At 47.3% G+C, this 21754-nt stretch overlaps 1 protein-coding gene across 1 annotated transcript in view; it reads right to left on the bottom strand.

Annotated features, from left to right (window-relative positions):
* Positions 1 to 21754, bottom strand: part of MTHFD1 (methylenetetrahydrofolate dehydrogenase, cyclohydrolase and formyltetrahydrofolate synthetase 1) — a 75233-nt gene that overhangs the window by 29716 nt on the left and 23763 nt on the right. Inside the window, exons 9-19 of the mRNA XM_081910642.1 lie at positions 18003 to 18130; positions 16324 to 16421; positions 14948 to 15121; positions 13278 to 13414; positions 12198 to 12244; positions 10129 to 10236; positions 9924 to 9998; positions 8877 to 8979; positions 7784 to 7860; positions 2462 to 2602; positions 1602 to 1670 (exon numbers count right to left, since the gene is read on the bottom strand). Of these exons, the coding sequence (XP_081766768.1) occupies positions 1602 to 1670; positions 2462 to 2602; positions 7784 to 7860; positions 8877 to 8979; positions 9924 to 9998; positions 10129 to 10236; positions 12198 to 12244; positions 13278 to 13414; positions 14948 to 15121; positions 16324 to 16421; positions 18003 to 18130 (1157 nt within the window). The remainder of the gene's footprint in view (positions 1 to 1601; positions 1671 to 2461; positions 2603 to 7783; positions 7861 to 8876; positions 8980 to 9923; positions 9999 to 10128; positions 10237 to 12197; positions 12245 to 13277; positions 13415 to 14947; positions 15122 to 16323; positions 16422 to 18002; positions 18131 to 21754) is intronic.

Below are 21754 nucleotides of genomic sequence, written 5' to 3'. Positions count from 1 at the left end.
GGTTCCTTTCGACCTGCTCTTTGGGGCTGGTGGGGGGAAGCCCACCACCAGCCCCAAAGAGCAGGTCGGGGAGCAGCGGAAAGGCGCGCAGCGGAGAGGCTGCTGCCACAGTCGTGCGTCACCTCTCCAGCCGGGAGAGGGTTGCGGGGCTATGGCTTCTTTAGCCCTGTGCGCGCTCTCCCGGCTGGAGAGGTGGCGCGCGGCTATAGAGGCTCCTGCCATATCCGCACGCCACCTCTCCAGCCTGGAGAGGGTCGCGGGGCTATGGCGTCTTCGCTCCATAGGACGCACACACATTTCCCCTTCATTTTTGAAGGGGAAAAAGTGCGTCCTATAGAGCGAAAAATACGGTATTATTTAAGAGTTAATTTTATTGTGTTCTATTATATTCTAACACATCACTGAATATCACTTTATATGACACAAGTCGTTCATTTTTAAAGTTATGTTTCATTATGCCTTTTTGTACTGGATCAGATCATTATAAGGTGTGTATATTTTGTGGCTGCAAACCGCCTTGTGTATAGTAATATAGAAAGATGGTATACAAATTGAAAGTGAAATGAAATAAGACTCTCTTTCTGTGCCAGTCAAACCCAAACAGTTCTACAGGAGAGGAGGGAACTCTCACTTCTCAAGCCATATCCTTCCCTGCACAGAATGGGCAGGATCCAGGAAGTTTAAACCTTTCTGGCTCCTTCAGGAATGCAGATGGCAAACCCCCCACCTCCACCTCTGCTAGCTGAGGGTAGGGGAAGAAGATGCAATCTTGCCTGTTAGGAACTGGCTTCCCTCATAGCTCAGAGTCCTTTCTTGGCCACCCCCACACCTTCTGGGAATGCGACAAGTCTGTAAACCACATCCATTCCTGCTGCGTTATATTTTGGTACTTAACTCTAAATAGCAAGAGCTTTGTCTCTGGATTAAGAGCCTGCAGAATTTGCAAGAATCCCAGGCTAGCATCCTGATTCCAACAACACTTCTGGATAAACAACACTTCCTCTTCTTTTCCTCCCAGTAACTCGTATTCCAAGATACACTGCCCCTGCATGGGAAGGTTCTATTGATCATGGCCAGTTGCCCTTGACAGGTCTATATAATTTCTATTTTAAGCAACATGAAGACCAACTCCTATTTACAACCTGTGTGCTCTGAGGTAAGGCAGAAGCTGAGGTAAGGCAGAAGCTAGGGAGACTAGGCCAAGCCAGCAGAGAGCCACCAACTCCTGACTGGACCGCCAGTGGCCTGGGAGATCTGTCGAGGCAGCCTTTGTCCCTCCTTCTCCAGCCATTTCCCCCCCCCCTTGGGGGCAGGCAGAAGAGGATGGATGTAGTGTCATCGGCAGCTGATGCCACCCTGAGATTATTTTTCTACCATTTCATAGATTAAGGTTCTCATCCCATTTGTTTGTGTTAATGTTTTTTTTAATTGCAAACCACTTTGGAAACACAGCAAACAAACAAGGCAAACCGTGAAGGGGTGATTGGTTGTCAGGTGCAAAATGTTCTTGAGAACCACTGCCTCACAACATTTGGGGGGGGGCAGGTAGGTTTTCCGATTTCCAACTGAAAGCACAAAGCTCGCACAGGATATGCACTTACCTCCAGAGTCTGCATGAGGTTTGGCTCAATAGCATCTTTCATCAAAACTGCCAGGGCACCACTAACTCCCTAAAGAAAGAAGTGTTTAGAGTTACCTGGGTGGCAGTTCGTACCAATTTCTTCAGGTTTAAGATGCTCCAAGAACCGCAAGGGAGCCCACTATTCCACCTTGATAGAAATAGGATGCTAAATGAACACAGCGGAGGATGCCATGCTCACCATTTTTTAAATTCCACAATTACAGGCAGGTTAATTTCACACATGTACGATCTACCTCTGGGATCCCAAGCATAGTGCTCAAGTGCCGAAGAGACCAGCCTTGGTGCGTGCGAGGCCTCTACTTCTCCCTATTTTTAATTTTTAATTAAAGCTGGTGTCCAGGGCAATTTACCTTAGGCACACAATGGTATTCTGGAGCAGGGCCTCCTCAGACTACCTGAATCACAAGGGGCTCGCAAAGAAGAAGATGCTCTACAGGTTCTACTTTGTTCCTGCGCTGCAGGGGGTTGGACTAAATCAGGCATTGGCAAACTCGGCCCTCCAGATGTTTTGGGGCTACAATTCCCATCATCCCTGACCAATGGTACTGTTAGCTAGGGATAATGGGAGTTGTAGTTCCAAAACATCTGGGGGGCCGAGCTTGCCTATGCCTGGACTAGATAACTCTTGGGTCCCTTCCCACTCCACAATACTATGATTCTACGTTATCCTGGGGCCAGCTTAGGTTTATGAGCTAAACACCCAGATCCAAGAGACAGTTGAACCCGAATTAAGTCCAGCAGAGGTTTCTGGGAAACTTGCACCATCAAGGTCAGTTTTGGCGAAGCTTCATCTACTGAGGAAGATGACGGCCTACGTACCAGATCTTCTGTGGTAATTGGAATGCCGTTCTTGCTGGAAGCCACCACCATTTTGGCTAGGCGGCGCCTCATGTCCTCCAGGCCATCTGTGAGAGCCAAGACCGCCATGATTTCACTGGCAACTGTGATGTCGAACTGAGCCTGCCGGAGGGAAGGACAGGGTCAAAAACAGTCTCCTTTCAACCCAAGCGGCATTTTTTTGTTTTAAAGGAGAATCACTGTCTCCGGATACAAACTCTATAGTGGGGATGTGGGGTGGGGGAATCTTCCTTGCCTCGCAACAGCCCTGTTTCCTTGGAGGGAAGCAGTTGGGGGCTGCATGCTGGTGGATGGGCAGGGCTCCTGCAAACTGCAGAGGTTGAGATAAGACGAGGGGATTTCAGCAGGGATAGCTTGTCCTGCAAACAACACCCACTGACATTCCCAGAGCTTTGCCCTCTTTTGTATCTGGGCACCCTGGTGGTGAGGAGGGCCAAAGTGGGCAAGGCTGGAGCAAACACCCCCCTCCTTCACCCCATACATTTTGTTCAACCCCTGACCTCTGGGTAGCTGAATTGCTTAGCAGAGCTTTGCAAACTTGTCATGTTGGTGACACACTTTTTAGACATGCATCATTTCGCGACACGGTACTTCAGTGTTACTTAGCAAGCCAGAGGCTTAAACTAACCCCTTTCCAGTCCCGTGAGGAGCGCAGGGAGAATTCGCACGGCACACCTGCACACTGCAGCAGACACGCTAATGTGATGTGACACACAGTTTGGCAAGCTCTGGGTTAGAGTGTGATGCTGATAACACCAAGGTTGCAGGTTTGATTCCAGTAAGAGACAGCTGCCTATTGCTGCATTGCAGGGACTTGGAGTAGATAATATTCAGGCTACTTCCAGGGCTCTTCCAGGCCTGGCAAAGGTGGGGAGCCTCAGACCCAGGGGACGAATGTGGCACCTCAAACCTCTCCATCCCGCTCAGGACTCTCTCCATGCCACGTCTCCTTGACCCTGTTCATTGCCCTCCTCAAGTGGGTTTGCCTGGCAGGAATGTGTCCTTGAAGAAGAATTTGGATTTGATATCCCGCTTTATCACTACCCGAAGGAGTCTCAAAGCGGCTAACGTTCTCCTTTTCCTTCCTCCCCCACAAGAAACACTCTGTGAGGTGAGTGAGGCTGAGAGACTTCAGAGAAGTGTGACTGGCCCAAGGTCACCCAGCAGCTGCATGTGGAGGAGCGGGGAAGCGAACCTGGTTCACCAGATTACGAGTCTACTGCTCTTAACCACTATACCACACTGGTTCTCGCCTTGAACTGCAAGAGTGCCTCTTGTTTTCCTGGATGGCAAGATGGATTTTTGTGGTTAACAGGCGAGAGAAGCATTAGACGCAGGGGCCAATGCGGCCTTTTTGCTTAGCCCCCAAGACGCTTCCCAGGTCACCCACATCCTGCAAGCTACACCTTCCTTGAGCGCTTTTGCCTTTCTGGAATGAATCCTTGAACTGTTAGTATTTCATGCATCCGATGCTGCAGATGTGATCAGTGTAAATCACATGCCCGTCTGGGAAGACGGTGGGAACGGAAGACAGCCTTTTCTCTCTTCCGTTGTGGGCACTGTTGGGACTGTACTTCTGCTTTTACTTCGTCCTGTTCTCTCTCGGAGCTGATGAGAGAGGGCGCCATAATTCTTTGTCTGTACATAGTGTGTAAATAAATAGGTAGATTAGCTCTACGATGTCTCGCGCTTCTTGCTGTGCAATGCTAGAAGATTAGTGTGCATATACTATCTGGTATACGTCGCTGAGCAGACTGGAGAAGAAGGGAAATGCCTTTTCCAGAACTGCGCACACCGGAGGATGCTCGGAGTGCGGGGGCTACAGGAGCACCACAGGGCGTTTTCCAACATGAACTGCCACAACGCCTCTCGCTTTCCTGGAAGGAATCTGTCAGGGAACTGCCATCAGAGCTAGAGGCGGAGGCAAGGCTCCAGAGCGATGCTGGAGAGGGGCCCAGCAGGAAGAGAGGCAGCCCATCGGCTGGGGAAGGAAATCACCGTAACACCAGGGATAAAGGGGGGCGGATGGAGGAATCGGAGAGAGGGCTCCAGGACTCCTCGCCGGAGACCAGCGGGGAGAGCACAGGTCCTCCGCTGCCCACACCCACCCTGCGCAGAAGACCTCCGCGCAGGGAGAGTAGGCGGAGACTTGGCGTCAAAGAACTTCTTTGCTGGAAGAAGTTCAAGAAACGCCCACTGATGGATTCTGCCAGCAACTGAAACAGCCACGAAGTGAAGGGCTGTCCAGACAGAAAGGGTTTAACTAGGTAACCTAGCCAGGAGTGGCGGCAACTTACGCACGAGCAACCCCTATAACCATTACAAAATCCATCTTTTGTGTGGCAGCACCACACTTTGGAATTCCCTGCCTGTTGACAATTTTTTTGCTGCTTGCTAAAAACATCTTTGTTTAAGGTGTGCAGAATGATGATGCATGCTTTAATCTGGTTTTTGAATAAACAACAAAGGAAATCCCCTGTGTTGCAAAACAGACAACTCCGAACAGCCACAAGCAACACACGGCTAATAATTTGCTAACAATAACAGTCACAGTCAGTGCAGAACAGTTTTTCTGGATGATTAACTGTTTCAATGGTAATTCTTCATCAGCAAATGAATTGTCCCTACAGGTACATCTAGTAGCAAAGGACCAGCAATCACCGAGAAGTGTAGTAAAAACTGTTCTACGCTACGTTCGGAGCACCAATCTCTGCTCATTTGCAGGACTGTGACTGTTGAAAGGCATTTTGCCTCCATCTCCAGGTTCTTTGACACTGACTAACTACGCTCTCTATTGTTCATGAACATTATTTGACTCTGATGATTCATTACTCCACTGCATATTTTCTGTTTATGAATTGAGAAACATTATAATTTTGTAAATATTTTGTTAGCATATTATTAGCCGTGTGTTGCCTGTGGTTGTTCAAATTAATCTGGTTTTTAGCTGATTGCCGATTCTGGTTATTAAAAAAATGTTCCCAATTGTTATTATAATAATAATAAAAATTTATTATTTATACCCCGCCCATCTGGCTGAGTTTCCCCAGTCACTCTGGGCGGCTCCCAATCCGTGTTAAAAACAGTAAAGGTAAAGGTACCCCTGCCCGTACGGGCCAGTCTTGACAGACTCTGGGGTTGTGCGCCCATCTCACTTAAGAGGCCAGGGGCCAGCGCTGTCCGGAGACACTTCCGGGTCACATGGCCAGCGTGACATCGCTGCTCTGGCGAGCCAGAGCTGCACACGGAAACGGCGTTTACCTTCCCGCTGGTAAGCGGTCCCTATTTATCTACTTGCACCCGGAGGTGCTTTCGAACTGCTAGGTTGGCAGGCGCTGGGACCGAGCAGCGGGAGCGCACCCCGCAGCAGGGATTCGAACCGCCGACCTTTCGATCGGCAAGTCCTAGGCGCTGAGGCTTTAACCCACAGCGCCACCTGCGTCCCGTTAAAAACAGTACAGCATTACATATTAAAAACTTCCCTGAACAGGGCTGCCTTAAGATGTCTTCTGAATGTCAGGTAATTCTTTATCTCTTTGACATCTGATGGGAGGGCGTTCCACAGGGCGGGCGCCACTACCGAGAAGGCCCTCTGTCTGGTTCCCTGTAGCCTCACTTCTCGCAATGACGGAACCGCCAGAAGGCCCTCGGCACTGGATCTCAGTGTCCGGGCTGAACGATGGGGGTGGAGACGCTCCTTCAGGTATACAGGACCGAGGCCGTTTAGGGCTTTAAAGGTCAGCACCAACACTTTGAATCGTGCTCGGAAACGTACTGGGAGCCAGTGCAGATCTCTCAGAACCGGTGTTATGTGGTCCCGGCGGCCGCTCCCAGTCACCAGTCTAGCTGCCGCATTCTTATTAGCTGTTCCCCCAAGCCCTGATAATGTTAGTGTTTTTGTAAACCATTTTGAGGTTTTATTACAATCAAGCGGTGTCTAAATCTTGGGAAACAAAATATATAAATAAAATAGAGATAAATGATGGTGTCTACAATACACACACCTCTCACTTTCGTATGGCTGGAAAGTCACCTGTTGTAAGGTAAGAGTCAACTCCATTGCTCCACCCACATTTTGCCTCTGGCTCCACCTACCACCCGCATGCCGTCCAGTTTCCAACCACTACCCATGTTCCGCAGGAAAGATAGCGCAAGGTTGTGTTGGAAGAGCTGCCATTTTTTATGCCAAAGACAACACAGAGTCAAGCAAACTAGATGTCTGACATGGAGAAGACTACAGGGGTACCTTGGTTCTCAAATTTAATCTGTTCTGGGAGTCTGTTCGACTCCTAAAACGGTTCGAAAACCAAGGTGCGGCTTCCAATTGGCTGCAGGAGCTTCCTGCACTCAATCAGAAGATGTGGAAGCCATGTTGGATGTTCAGCTTCTGAAAAACATTTGCAAACATTGCAAACTCACTTCCGGGTTTGCAGCGTTCAGAAGCCAATTTGTTCAGGAGCCAAGCTGTTTGACTACCAAGGTACCACTGTACTCCAAAACACTGTGGGTGGAAAAGCCAGCCCCTCAGAGCAATTTAGCACCAGGTACATATTCTCGCCCCCTCCCTCCGCATTTATTTATTTATTATTAAACATTTTCTTGGTTTACAAAAGTATGTGCAATGCCTCTCTCCCCCCCCCCAGTAACATTTTTTACAGATCAGTTTCATTTGTTGAGACATTAGGAAGAAAAGGGGGAAAGAGGTGGAGGGGGGGAAAGGTGAGTGGGGGTGGGGTTGGGTGGTGATGTTTCTATTTTACTTAATATATGTGGGGTTTTGCGTCAGCGTCACTTGTGCAGGTTCTGTGCTGTTCACTTGTGTTCCTTTGGTGGTGAGATAGGTTGGGGTTGGCCTAGGGTGTGGTTGTTTGTTTGTGACTGGCTGTGGTGATCTTTGTTTTCGTCTGTGAGTGGGGTGGGTGGTTGTTTTGGATCAGGTTAGCCATATTGATTTGTATGCTGTTGGTGGATTTTTGTCATTGTCTTGTTGGGCTGTGTATGTGATAAAGGGGAGCCATACTGGGGTGAAGGTCTTCTTCTATTTGTCCCCGTGTCAGTTTCAGTTTATTGGTTAATTTTTCCTTCCTCCACTTTTATGTTCTCATGCACATCATCTGTAGAAAAACACTCAGTGGGGGGGAAAAACCCCCAACACCTCTTAGCTTAAGGCCAACCCAGTTGCTAAGGGAGGGTAAGATGCTATTGTTCAAAGACCAGCCAGTCCCCACCCCCACCCCCCGCAATAGGAAAGCATCTCGGAATGAGAGAAGAAAGGGCACTTACTGTGCGCGAGAATCCCTTTTCGGTTGGAGACTGCCCAATAGTGATCTTCCGCAGAAACCTGTCATTTGTGTCCATCACTGAGCAAGGGAAAGCGAGGAGAGGGAGGGAAGGAGAGAATGAATGGATGGATGAGTGAAAGCAGGTTAAAAAGGACCCTGTGATATGGGCATTTTAGGCAGGTTTTTTTGGGGGGGGGCTAGCAAGGGTCAGCAACCTTTTTCAGCCGTGGGCCGGTCCACCGTCCCTCAAACCATGTGGTGGGCTGGACTATTTTTTTTGGGGGGGGTGAACGAATTCCTATTCCCCACAAATAACCCAGACATGCATTTTAAATAAAAGCAGACATTCTCCTCATGTAAAAACACCAGGCAGGTCCCACAAATAACTCAGAGGTGCATTTTAAATAAAAGGACACATTATACTCATGTAAAAACACACTGATTCCCGGACCGTCCATGGACCGAATTGAGAAGGTGATTGGGCCGCATCTGGCCCCTGGGCCTTAGGCTGCCTACCCCATTAGCTCAGAAAAGCTGCTGAAAGGTGAATGCCTACTCATACGTGCACACACTCAAACACATGCAGGAACACACACACAGGTGCACAGAGACAACCCTCTCCCTCCCAAAAACTTTCTGCCAGATAAGCCCACTGAGAGGGAGCACATAGGAAGGAGAAGGCCCAGCAGAGGGGATGTCGCACAGGGCCCTCCTCAAATCTTGAGCCAGCCCTATCAATAACTCTGTAAAGGCCCAGCAATTCTGGGGGTGTTCCTGATTGGAAGTCGGCAAGCCCAGAGCAATGACTCATGCAGAGAAGCAACGGCTGTCTCCTTGGAGGATGGACAGTTCTGCTACACAGGAAGCGGAGGACCAAAACTATCTATAATCTGTGTGCAATCAGATTTTGGCTAACATTGAAGGCTCTGGGATGGGGACAGGCAGTGGAGGGAGATAAGCAGGAGTCTCTAAGTCTAAACCTTAAACCATTTTTTTTTTTTTGGTATACACACACAAAAACAAAAGCTCAAACTCCCGCACCCTTCTAAACATCTTTCTACTTTGCCCACTGTGAGTTATTTTTGCGCCAATACCTCTTTGCCACGTTATGCTGTTTGGATCAATATCCAATCTCACAAATTTGTTTATTTCATCATCTGTCAAAGCCCTTGGGTCTGTTTTCTCAATATGCAATCTCTGAGGAGGAATGAAAGGAGGGGGAGAGAAATAAGATGGTGGGTAGTTACAGGAAATGAGCAAGTTCATTTTTTTGTGGGGGGAGGAATCGTTCTTAAAGCAAAAAAATAAAGGGAGAGCAGCGTCTAAAAGCCTAGGCTGAAACTTGAAACCTGCCAAGAAGAAATGTGAAAAAGCATGGTTTGCACATAACTCTGAACCATGGTTTGTTTAAACCATGGGTTAGCATCCTGTGCAAACTAGGAATGATGTAAGTGACAGAATTTTTTTTAAGCCAGAATTTCAACTTCAATGGGCCAGCTATAGATAGGGGACCTAAGTGTGTTTCCTGCCTAGCTAACTGGAACAGGAGCCTAATCTGAAAGAAGATATATATTGTAGAGCCAGATTTTCCTGAAGAAATAGAGAGACTTGTACAAATCAGCCTTCTCCAACTTGGTGCCCTCCAGCTCTTTCAGACTATCCACTAAAACAGCTGGAGGGCATTGGTGAAGGCTGGCATAGTACATCACACTTTGCCTGGGTGCAAATCTCATAAATTACAGGGCCAAGATTCTGGGTTTTGCAACTGTCTGCTGGCTCCTGATGGCTTACTTGACAACATTGATGCACAAATATGACTTCATTAGGTGTTCTTGATTAGTCCTTTGTGTGACTTGTGTGAATTGTTTTCTGAATGTCTAAGGCAAGTCCTCACATTACTCTTTGCGTACATTTGCCAGATACCCGACCTTGCATTTTTTGCCTCCTGTTTGCCTGGTGTTTTTATGCTTTGCTGTTTTCAGTACAAGTTATTAAAATAAAATAAAAGTATTCTGGGCTTTGCACCAAATTCTATGCTTGCAAACATGCAAGATGGTCACATCCCTGAGTATATAGTCCATGAAACATCCACATGGAAGGGACCTGGAAATTGGTTACCGGAACAGGCTCTGCAAACTCACCCGCAATCTCTGGATCTGGACATTGGAGAACTTCCTGGCGCCGTCAACAGAAGGGACCAATCGGGAATAGAGAGCCTTAAGGAGCAAAGGCACTTATTTAGCGGTTGCAGAGCACTCAACAAGTCTCTCTCTCTCTCTCACACACACAAACACACACATACACACACAAATGCTACAGGGGAAAAGATAAATCGCACCGTGTTACCTGATCAGACTGCGTGGCCTCGTGGAAGATGCGGGCATCAATAGCGGCAGCGACCAGGTTATTGGCTGCAGTAATGGCGTGGATGTCGCCAGTGAGGTGGAGATTGAACTAGAGAGGACGGAAAATGTCAGTTTGCATTTCTTAGCGCAGAAAGTACTGATCTGATGTGTTGAGATCTTTCCTATTCTAATTAATTCAAGAGGGTTCTGGAAGCTTCTCTGTGTGAGAGAAGGTTCACGATGTTTGGGTTATTCCTTCAGAGAAGCCGAGTGCAGCTAGTTTAAACTAGCTCTGTTCTCTTTCAGTCAAGGTCATTGCTGACTATAAAAATAGGCCAGAAGGAGCCTGGGTTTCACACTTTCTCTTTCTGTCTCTCTTTCCTTCTGGTGTGGTGTTCTGAACAATGGTAACTCTGGTTGTGAACGGGATCCGTTCCGGAGGCTCGTTCACAACATGAAAAGAGAACAACCTGCAGCGGCGCATCTGCGCATGCACGGGTTGTGATTCGCCGCTTCTGCACATGCGCGTGGCAAAACCTAGAAGTAACCCTTTCCAGTACTTCCAGGTCGCCGTGGGACATAACCTGAAAGAACGTAACATAAAGCGGACGTAACATGAGGTATGACTGTACATAGTATGCTTAGTGTTAAGATTCAGACTTATTGTAAGTTTAAGTTAAATCTGCTGCAATTGGATTTCTTATGGACAGGGCCAGTCCTGAATGTATTGGATTTGTGACCATTATGCTCATTTGCCTTCAGTGGCAGTAAAGCTCTGCTGGATGAAATACAATTGCCTCTGGTCTATTTTTTTTTGGAATCTTGCAACATGTTTAAGTTTTTTACTTTGCTAACTATACAATGGAATCTACCCTGGATCAATATTGAGTAGAATATCCATGACAAAAAGGGGGAGACAAATTGGATTGGGGTGGAGAGGACCTCAACAACAACCTCAAATCCTCTGTTAAAGCCCAGCAAGTCCCAAAACAGGACTATGAGCTGGAGAGCGAAATATTCCACGGAGACGCAGGTTAATTCTGTGTCCAGGGCAGCTGTCTACCAGCTCCACCTGGTACGCAGGCTGAGACCCTACCTACCTGCGGACTGTCTCGCCAAAGTGGTGCATGCTCTAGTTATCTCCCGCTTGGACTACTGCAATGCGCTCTACCTTTGAAGGTGACCCAGAAACTGCAATTAATCCAGAATGCGGCAGCTGGACTAGTGACTGGGAATGACTACTGGGACCACATAACAACGGTCTTGAAAGACCTGCACAGGCTCCTAGTACGTTTCTGAGCACAATTCAAAGTGTGGGTGCTGACCTTTAAAGCCCTAAATGGCCTCGGTCTTGTATACCTCAAGGAGCGTCTCCACCCCCATCGTTCAGCCCAGACACTGAGGTCCAGCTCTGAGGGCCTTCTGGCGGCTCCCTCATTGCGAAAATGAGGTTACAGGGAACCAGACAGACAGAGGGCTTTCTTGGTAATGGCGCCTACCCTGTGGAACACCCTCCCTTCAGATGTGATGGAAATAAGCAGCTATCCTATTTTTAAAAGACATCTGAAGGCAGCCCTGTTTAGGGACGTTTGTAATATTTAATGCTGTATTGTTTTTAACACTAGATTGGAAGCCACCCAGAGTGGCTGGGGAAACTCAGCCAGATGGGCGGGGTATAAATAATAAATTGTTGTTGTTGTTGTTGTTAGCAATGTTCCTACAGGTGAGGTTAGAAAGTTGCTCTGTGATAGGCAAGAGACAAGAGCCGTCTCTTGATGTCAAAATGCAAAATTTCCAGAGATCCAGGGAAGTGGGAATCGTAGAAGAAGTTCCTTCAACCACTACAGGCTTCCCAAAGGTTTCCCAGCCCTGCTTTAAACACAGAATCACAGAATTGTGGAGTTGGAAGGAACCACAAGTTCCAACCCCTTGCAATGCAGGAATCTTTCGCCCAATGTGGGGCTCGAATCCACGTCCTTGAGATTAAGAGTTTCGTGCTCTACCGACTGAGCTAATCCCACACCAACCGTTTTGTCTGAAATGCAGTCGTAAATTAAGGAATCAAGTTACCTCCTCCATAGGGATAACCTGAGAATATCCACCTCCAGCCGCACCACCTGCATAAAAGGAAGTATGCCATTCATCAGACCGCGCTTGCAAAAAGCGTGAGCATCTTTTTTAAAAAATTGATTTTCACATTTATCACAGAAAGAAAAAGAAAGCATTACAAAATACACAACGGAGAAAAAGAGAAAAAAAGACACAAAAAAGAATTATTACTTCAAATCCCTGATTTTCGTTACATTGATAACTGACTTCTTCAAATCCCCTCTAACTGAATTTCATTATTTCACCTGTTTAAAAGTTCTCCAAATTCATATTTCTAATAACATTAACTCCTTTCATTTACTAACCTCTTCTCTTTTATTAATATTCTAATCCTTAATATTTACTACCACATATTCTTACTCTACCCCTAAGCCTATTTATTACTTCCAATAATTTCCTATTTATCTTATATTACAATATTTAGCTAGATATTCTTTAAATTTCTTAAAAGCGTGAGCATCTTTAGATTAGAAGAGGATGCACAGGCTTCCAAAACCGACAAACTTCTCGGAGCAGTGATGGGTGTCAAAAAAAGGGCTTGTCCGAAAACCTCCTGCATCCGATTACCAGAGATGAAAGTAGATCATGTGCTTATCTGTAAGTTGTCTTATGTTATCTCATAACTTTTCAGTCCAAATTACTGATACCGGAAACAATATTTTCAGTACAGTGGTACCTCGGGTTACATACGCTTCAGGTTACAGACTCCGCTAAGCCAGAAATAGTGCTTCAGGTTAAGAACTTTGCTTCAGGAGAAGAACGGAAATCAGCCTTCGGCGGCGCAGTGGCAGTGGGAGGCCCCATTAGCTAAAGTGGTGCCTCAGGTTAAGAACAGTTTCAGGTTAAGAACGGACCTCTGGAACGAATTAAGTACTTAACCCGAGGTACCACTGTAATGTTCTGGGAAGGGATATAGTTTGTGGCTGTGCATCTGCCTTGAATGCAGAAGATTCCAGATTCACCCCCCCCCCAGCATCTCCAGGTGCACCCTGGACATAAGAAGAGGCTGCTGGATCAGGCCCACGGCCCACCTTTACGTACCTTTAATTCCAAACGTGGGTCCTTGGGAAGGCTGCCGAACGCAGGCAAAGGCATTCCGACCAAGGTATGCTCCCAGCGCTTGAACCAGTCCCACTGTTGTGGTGCTTTTCCCTTCTCCCAGGGGTGTGGGCGTTATACTGAAATGCAAAAAAAAACCCCAAACCCCAAGGCATTGGGAAAATGCACCCGTTTCCTTTGAGCAAAGCCGACAGGCTATGAACAAGGTGATCTCCCGCATGCACCCTTAGCGCTGGTATTCAAAGCTCAAGACAAGCTCTTTGGGGTCCAGCAAATCACAGGACGGCCACGATGCCGATCTCGTGCTGCCTCACCTCTGCCCCTCCCAGCAAACAACTACCACCTGCCTCCTGGGAAGTGAGTGCAGCGGCTCCAGCCAGTGGCATAGCATGGTTAGGGCCACGGGGCAGCTGCCCTGGGCACAAAATTGTTTGGGGTGCACCATTTCAGCACCCAGAGCTGCCTCGACACAGCTGCGCACTGTTAGTTTCTGTTTTGCCACTGAGCAGCTGCTTAGAGTTGTCAGCATCGCCCTTAATTAAGCCAGTGCCACCTCTGGACTCATCCACTTCAGCCCCAACTGGGCTAGGCGAGCTGGGTAGCACTTCCAGAGACCACCTTCTGCACAGGAACAAGTCAAGGTGCTGTGGACTCACAGCTTAGAGTTGTGAGCACCGGATTCACTTCCACAAGAAGACAGTCGTCGCACAGCAGAGTACAGCAGAGCATAAACGACTCGGAGAGCAGCTCTGTAGAATATCTTCTTTATTCTATCTACAACTATAATACACAACTATATACAGAGCTAAATGAGGTCTAAACGAAAAATGCTGAACTGCACTGAGTGTCTGCAGCTGCTCTTAGCAGCAACCTTATCTATACACACAATCTCTCTCTAACACTCACTCTCTCTCTCTCTGATGTGAGGCTGGAACGGAATAAGCAGAGAGCAGAAACGGCCCCCTCCTCTCTGGAGAATCAGCAGAGAACATCAGCAGATTCTTGGATATGGGAGGGGTGAAATCTCCTCAAGAGTCACAAGGCTCTGTTTACATTCCAGAGACATTCCAGGCTATTGGAAGTCTCACGGGAGAAGGGAGACGGATGTGACATTACTGGTTTCCTGTTCCTTTGTTGTTCAGTTGCTCTCTGCTCTCACAGAGAGAGGATGTATTTTTCTTTGCTCTCTGCATAGCTTAGTAATAAAGCATAGCATGTAGCCATAAATCTCATCACTTCCGCGTGCTGTTTTGGATTCTCTGCTGAATGGGGGAATGTGCCTGAGGCCTCATCAAAGGCTCAGGTCATTAATTATTCATCGGGGGCAATTCCGAAGCAGTCGGAGGAAGATGAGCTTTATCAGCTTGGCCGAGCGGAGATCCCGACATGCACTTCCAGTGAATGACTCTTCTTTTCTTATCACAGTGGCTGCAATACTCCTGAGTGACGCGGACACCATTATGCAGTTGAATGTGAATGCATACTCTGTCTGTTTCCATCCCTCTCTCTCACCGACCCCGCTCCAAGCAGCCCCAGGCACTGGAAACCCATGTTACGCCACTGGCTGTTCCACCCCACCTGGCAGGCTGCTCCCCAATGTCACCAACTGAAAAAGGCTATGAGAGTAGCAGAAAGGGACCCATGAAACCTACCCCGTTACGACAACGTATCTGCCGTCGGGCTGGTCCTTCAGGCGCTTCAGCGCCGACAGCGAAATCTTGGCCTTGCACTGGCCGTAGAGTTGCACCTCATCTGAGAGCAGACCGATCTCCTTGGCCAGCTGGCCAATGGGCTTGGGGAAGCAGGACCGGGATACTTCGATGTCGCTGAAAGTCAACAAGAGGGCGGTGAGGAAGAGTTCTACAGAGAGACGATACGCAGGACTATAGGAAGCTGCTTTAATGTTGAGTTATAGATCGCTGGCCCAGTGAAGTTCATGGCCGAGTGAGGATTCGAACCCAGGCCTCCCAGGCTGTAGCCCACTACTTTAATCACAACACCACCCTGGCTCTCCCCACTACAGTTGTGTGTGTATGGAGGAAGAGTCATGTTTCTGAGTGCTCGCCTAAAAGAAAGGCTCCTAGCAAGCTGGAAAATTAGCAGGAGAAGGATGAACCAGAGCGAGCTCTCATCTTGGGTGCCCTCCGGCTGTTTTAAAACTACAACACCTGTCAGTCCCAGCCACAACATCTGGAGATATTCCTAGAACCACAGAATTGCAGACTTGGAAGGCATCATACAAGGATCATCTGGTCCACCACACCCTGCAGTTGCAAGGCTCTCTCTGCTCAATGTAGGGACGTGGGTGGCACTGTGTGTTAAACCACAGAGCCTAGGACTTGCCGATCAGAAAGTCGGTGGTTTGAATCCCCGCGTCGGGGTGAGCTCCCGTTGCTTGGCCCCTGCCATCCTAGCCATCCTAGCAGTTCGAAAGCACGTCAAAGTGCAAGTAGATAAATAGGTACCGCTCCGGCGGGAAGGTAAACGGCATTTCCGTGCGCTGCTCTGGTTTTGCCAGAAGTGGCTTAGTCATGCTGGCCACATGACCCAGAAGCTGTACGCCGGCTCCCTCGGCCAGTAAAGCGAGATGAGCGCCGCAACCCCAGAGTCGGTCCTGACTGGACCTAATGGTCAGGGGTCCCTTTACCTTTACTCTGCTCAATGTGGAGCTCAAATGCACAACCCTGAGATTAAGATCCACATGATCTTCCCCAGATTGGGGGAAGGTAGACCTTGTTTTAAAACAACAACCGCCTAGATTATTTTTTTATTATTATAAAAAAGCTGTTCCCTGCAAATTCAACAAAAATCAATTGCATCACCCATTTGCAGACCACAGAAATATATTCCATCAGTTCCAAGTTTCTGCTGTGAGTGGTGAAGAGAACATGCTGGACCTCTACAAAGACTTAATAAAAACAACACCCCCTATCCCATGCCCCAACACCCCCCCCCCATATAAATTCAGGCAAAAACCAGAATGAAATAATCTCTATCAATGGCCTTCCAGCCATAAATTGTTCCTTACCTTGGAACGGGCGTTCTAGGGATCAGCTGGTTATACTGAATATTCCACTTGCCGGGCTGATATTTCTCCAGAAAGCGCTGCGCACTTTCTACAGTGCTCTAAATTCGTATTGAAAAACAAAGAAGCGAACCAAGGAAAGGTCCATCACACAAAACGTTCCAGCAGATCAGTCAATAATGTCATAGGCAAGACAGAACAGGAGCCCAGCACACACCTGGCAAGACTACTGGCCGCAATTGCTGTGTTCTCCCTCTGAATACTACCTGCTGGGAGCCAGGGAGAGTGCAGTTGCACTCAAGTCCCGCTTGCAGGCTTTCCACAGGCATCTAGCTCCTCCGGCTGCAGCAACAAAGGACTTCCGCCCCCGGCCAAGAATCTCCATCACTCCTTGTTACGCAGATGGGTACAAGCTGCAGGGCCTTTTTGGTTGTGGCACTGCTGTTATGGAATGCACTCTCTAGGAAGCCCGGCCTCAACACCTCCATCCCCTGCCTCGTTCTAACATCTTCATTACAACCTGGTTGCTTGGGTAGGTTTTGGGGGAAGGCCGATTATTATTTCTGTTGCCCTTGAAGCCAATTTTAGATCCCCCCCCCCCGCAAAAAAGCAGGATATAAAACAAAGGACCATAACTGTTTACAGCATTAGTTGCTGCATTTTAGGATTATCGTTTCTGATCTCTGCTGTCAGACACTGATTACATCAGCAGAAAGCCAGAATACAAAGGTTAAATCATCATCGTGGTTTATATTTTGAGAGCCTCTGGCCCTTCAGATGCTATTGGACTCCTGTCATCTATAGCCAGCATGCCTAATGGACAAGAATAATAGATGACAGACTCCAATCTGCCCCTGATTTAGAGGCACAGTGATCAGAAATACTGGAGGTTGCTATTTATTCCGGCAATTTATATAGCTCTTCATGCAACAGAGATGGACATACAAGCAGCTTACAAGGTTACAAAACTATCACAAACAAGTTTTTTAAGAATCAACTAACATATGGGGGCCATCATGGCTAATGGCAGACGAAAAACACAGACATACAGCAGAGACAAGCAGCCCCATCAAATAACAACAACAACAACAACACGCAGTCCACCTGACAGGGTTGCCCCAGCCACTCTGGCCGGCTCCCAACAAAATATGACAAACACAACAAAACATCAAACATTAAACACTTCCTTATACAGAGCTGCCTTCTGCAGTCTCCTAAAGTCAAATAGAATGAAGGCAGCCCTGTTTAGGGGAGCTTTTAATGTTTGATGTATTACATTATTTTAATATTTTTTTGGAAGCCGCCCAGAGTGGTTGGGGAAGCCCGGCCAGATGGGCGAGGTATAAATAAATAATTATTATTATTATTATTATTATTATTATTATTATTATTATTATCCCATTATTTAACATTTACAAGCATGCATTCATAGGTAGCAGCTGCACCTGCACCTCTGCAATTTATGCTCACGCCAAAAGGTGGGACAAAAACACACACACACACATACACAGAGAACACCCTAGAGCACCCACAACCATTCCTCCCCCCCGCCCGTACATAAAGTGCAGCTGCTCTGGGGGAAAGCCAGAGTTTTGAGGGTGGGGTTGTGGGAGAGCAACGCAGCCCATGCGCCTCCCACAGGTACAACCAGTGCGCTCTCTGCGTGAACCAAGGGCACACACCTGCATCAGCATGGCAACCGTCATTGGCCCGACACCTCCAGGGACCGGGGTGATGTAACCCGCCTTCTCCTTGGCTGCGCTGTAGGCCACATCGCCAACGACCCTTTTCCCACTTGCCCTCGTACTGTCTGTGTGCGAGAGAGAGATAAGGGGAGGGTGCGCATCAGAGCAATACAAAGAGGGAGCAGGGAAAAGGCCTGGGAACATCTTTGCAACGGCAGAAAAACACACGCATAATCTCTTGGCAGCACTAAGGCAACACATCAGACGACTCTGTTACTCCTCCTCTTTCAGGTTTCACTAATAATTGCTGTGTTATTAAGCTGGTGAACTGCACAGTTCATCCAGAAAAACTCCCCTTGAGGATTTCCCCACTCCCTGGGTTTTAGCACTGTTTTTATCCGTGTTCACGCTGCTCCATGTGGCTTTATGCTGGTTCGACGTACAGCTCTGCCCATAGTGCAACTGCAGCAGCAATCGTTTACGCGCGGACCGGATTTGTGTTTTGCAGATTTTAATCTGTGAACCACTCAGGAGGACGTGTATATAAAAATGCAAAAAAGAGAAAGAAAAATAAATTCATCCAAGAGCAAGGTTTGCTCAAAAACTCCTGCGTGTACTATTTTTATAAGCGGCCGATGCATCATGCTTTTCTTAAGACTTTGCAAGGCAGCAAGATAGCTTGGGATTTGTGGGGCGAGGGGGTGGGCATGAATAATAATCCTGCATTAATGCCATGGAGCCAGAGTTGCCTTAGCCAAATCTTTTCCTTTCTTTTCTTTTTTTAAAAAACCCATTCAGTCAAATTGCAAGCACTTTTGGCCGGCTAAAGCTATGGTTTTCGCAGTAGTGATGTATGGAAGGGAGAGCTGTACCATAAAGAAGGCTGATCGCCAAAGAATCAATGCTTTTGAATTATGGTGCTGGAGGAGACTCTTGAGAGTCCCATGGACTGCAAGAAGATCAGACCTCTCCATTCTTAAGGAAATCAGCCCTGAGCGCTCACTGGAAGGACAGATCATGAAGCTGAGGCTCCAATACTTTGACCACCTCATGAGAAGAGAAGACTCCCTGGAAAAGACCCTGATGTTGGGAAAGACGGAGGACACAAGGAGAAGGGGGCGACAGAGGACGAGATGGGTGGACAGTGTTCTCGAAGCCAGAAACATGAGTCTGACCAAACTGCAGGAGGCAGTGGAAGACAGGAGTGCCTGGCGTGCTCTGGTCCATGGGGTCACGAAGAGTCAGACACGACTAAACAACAGCAAAAGGGTTAAGATCTACCTCGATAGAGGGCTCTGTATTATTCTTTCTCTGCTTCTCTTCCGCCCGTCTCTATTTTCTATCTGTCTTTTTTGTTTTGTTTTCTTCTCTATTTTTATTTAGATTAGTTTGGTTTTTAGTGTATGGCACGTTGAAAACTTTCCCAAAAAAAATTCAGGTTAAAAAAACAAAACACATCTGTCACACACTATGTTGACAGTCATTTCTTGAGGAAAGGGATCGGTGGAATTGTCAGCGCTTTTCACACCATCTCACCTTCCAGAACATTCCTCAGCAGCCAGGCATCCCTCAGGTGTTTCAGCCTAAAACTCCCATCAGCCCCAGCTAGCTGAGATGGGAATTTTTTGTCCTAAACATCTGTAAGCTGCCAGGTTAGCAACAGCTGCTCTAGACTTCAGCTTATGCAGCAGGGATCTTTAGAGCACATTATCCTTTTATGTAATTATACCCACATTTCAAAAATAAAGAATTTTAAGCTTCGTGCCTAATTCGATACCAGCTCCATGTAGCCCGTTTCATCCAATAAGATTTTATTTCAATATAGCCTTTAAAAAAAATGACTTTGATCCTGAAATTGGGCTGTTTTCTATCCCTACCTCAATATTAACCGGCAGAACAAGGGCAATTATTCTCAAGATCATTAAATTATTGCCTCCCTTTTTGAACTTTCAGATCAGCTGCCTGCGTCTCCATAGCAGCCGCCGTCAAACTGATGTCCAGGGCAGAGACGGAGCCTCCATCCGACAGCTCCCAGGCCTGCAAATGCTCTCAATGTCTCTGAGAATTCTATCTCACATGCAGAAGTCTGCGCTTGTCCACTTTACCTCCTCTCAACCTCTTCCCCTGAATTCAAGCGGTGTGGCTAGGGTCGGTGCATGGCCTGGGGAGTCCCCCAGGGGCCAGGCCTAGAGGGTTTGAGATTCCTCAACCCTGTATTAAAGGTTGACTATACAGTATCATATACAGAAGGGACCTGAGGGTCATCTAGACCAACCCCCTGCAACCAGGGCCAGATTTAGGTTTAATGAGGCCCTAAGCTACTGAAGGTAATGGGGCCCTTTATATGTCGAGCTGTCCTTTGTCAACAACAAACTGTTGCTGTTTTTTGGGTTGAATATACGCTATATGGTAATTTATGGACCTGATAGGGTTAGGTTTTTCCTCCGCTCTTGCCCCAAGCACAAGAAGGTTGCTCATGGGGCGACCATGCTGGAAAAGCTCACCCCACCTTGTTTGGAAGGTACACTGACCAGTTTGCAAGGGGGCAGCCCTTTCTCTAGATACCTGGCCTGCGAAGTGATGCAAAACGGCGGACGTAAAATACACCAAGATTTTTCTGCCCTGCTATTCGTTGACAGCTCTAAGAACTCAGTGAATGAACCAGAGGCTGGCTGGCATAGATTGCTTCTTTAGAAACACTTCTTTGCTGCATTTCTCTCCCCCGCCCCGCTTAAGAATCTAACTCTCAGGTTCTTAAATAAGAGGATTAGTCACACCTGTCAGGCTGTTGCTATCCTCCCACTTAACTGCACTTCCATGAAGCCTGTTTTTATAGTGATTTATTGCAATTATCTAATGGAAAGTGGGGTTTTTTTCTTTAAAAAAAAAGCACTCCTATGACTCCATAATTTTATTTAACATGGTGACAATCACGGCTTGCCGAAGTCGCTTGTCAACCCAATGAAGTATGGAAACGGCTTTGTTATTGGAGGGATGGGGGAGGGCGCATAATTTCGGGCTTTGGATGCCATCTCCCAATTTCTGGTTGCCAGGATCCTGCCCAGCTCCATTCGCCTTCCTCCCCAACAGAGGAAGTCTCTTGCACTCCAAGCTGTGCTGACCTTGGAGTCTTCCTAGACTTAGAGGTCACTTCTCAACTTTCTGAGAGGGTAGCAGCTGTGAAAACTGGTGAAATCCACGCTAGGGAGTGTTAGGAAAGAAAAATAAAAGACCTGATGGCATTACACAGCTGTGTGTGGAATACCGTGTGCCGTTCTGGCTGCCTCACCTCAGAAAGGATATTGCAGAGTTGGAAAAACGTCCAGGAAAGGGCAACCAAAACAATCAAGGGGATAGTTACAGATAGGTAGGTAGCCATGTTGGTCTGCCATGGTCGAAACAAAATAAAAAAATTCCTTCCAGTAGCACCTTAGAGACCAACTAAGTTAGTTATTGGTATGAGCTTTCAGTGCCCTTCAGCTCTCTATATTGGACAAACAGGCCAAACCCTACGCCAAAGGATAAATGCGACATAAATCTGATATCAGGATTCACAAGACAGAGAAACCAGTAGGAGAACACTTCAAACTCCCAGGACATTCTATACAAGATCTCAAAGTAGCTGTCTTATTACAAAAGAATTTCAGAAACAGACTGGAAAGAGAAGTTGCTGAATTGCAACTTACTTAAAACCATGGAGAGACCTGGTCTGAATAGAGACACTGGATTCTTATCTCATTATACATGAT

The sequence above is a fragment of the Podarcis melisellensis genome (genome assembly GCF_964234715.1).
Source record: "Podarcis melisellensis genome assembly, chromosome: 1".
NCBI lineage: Eukaryota > Metazoa > Chordata > Lepidosauria > Squamata > Lacertidae > Podarcis > Podarcis melisellensis.
Note: the sequence above shows the minus strand (reverse complement) of the source record. Positions and strands in the feature narration are given on the sequence as shown.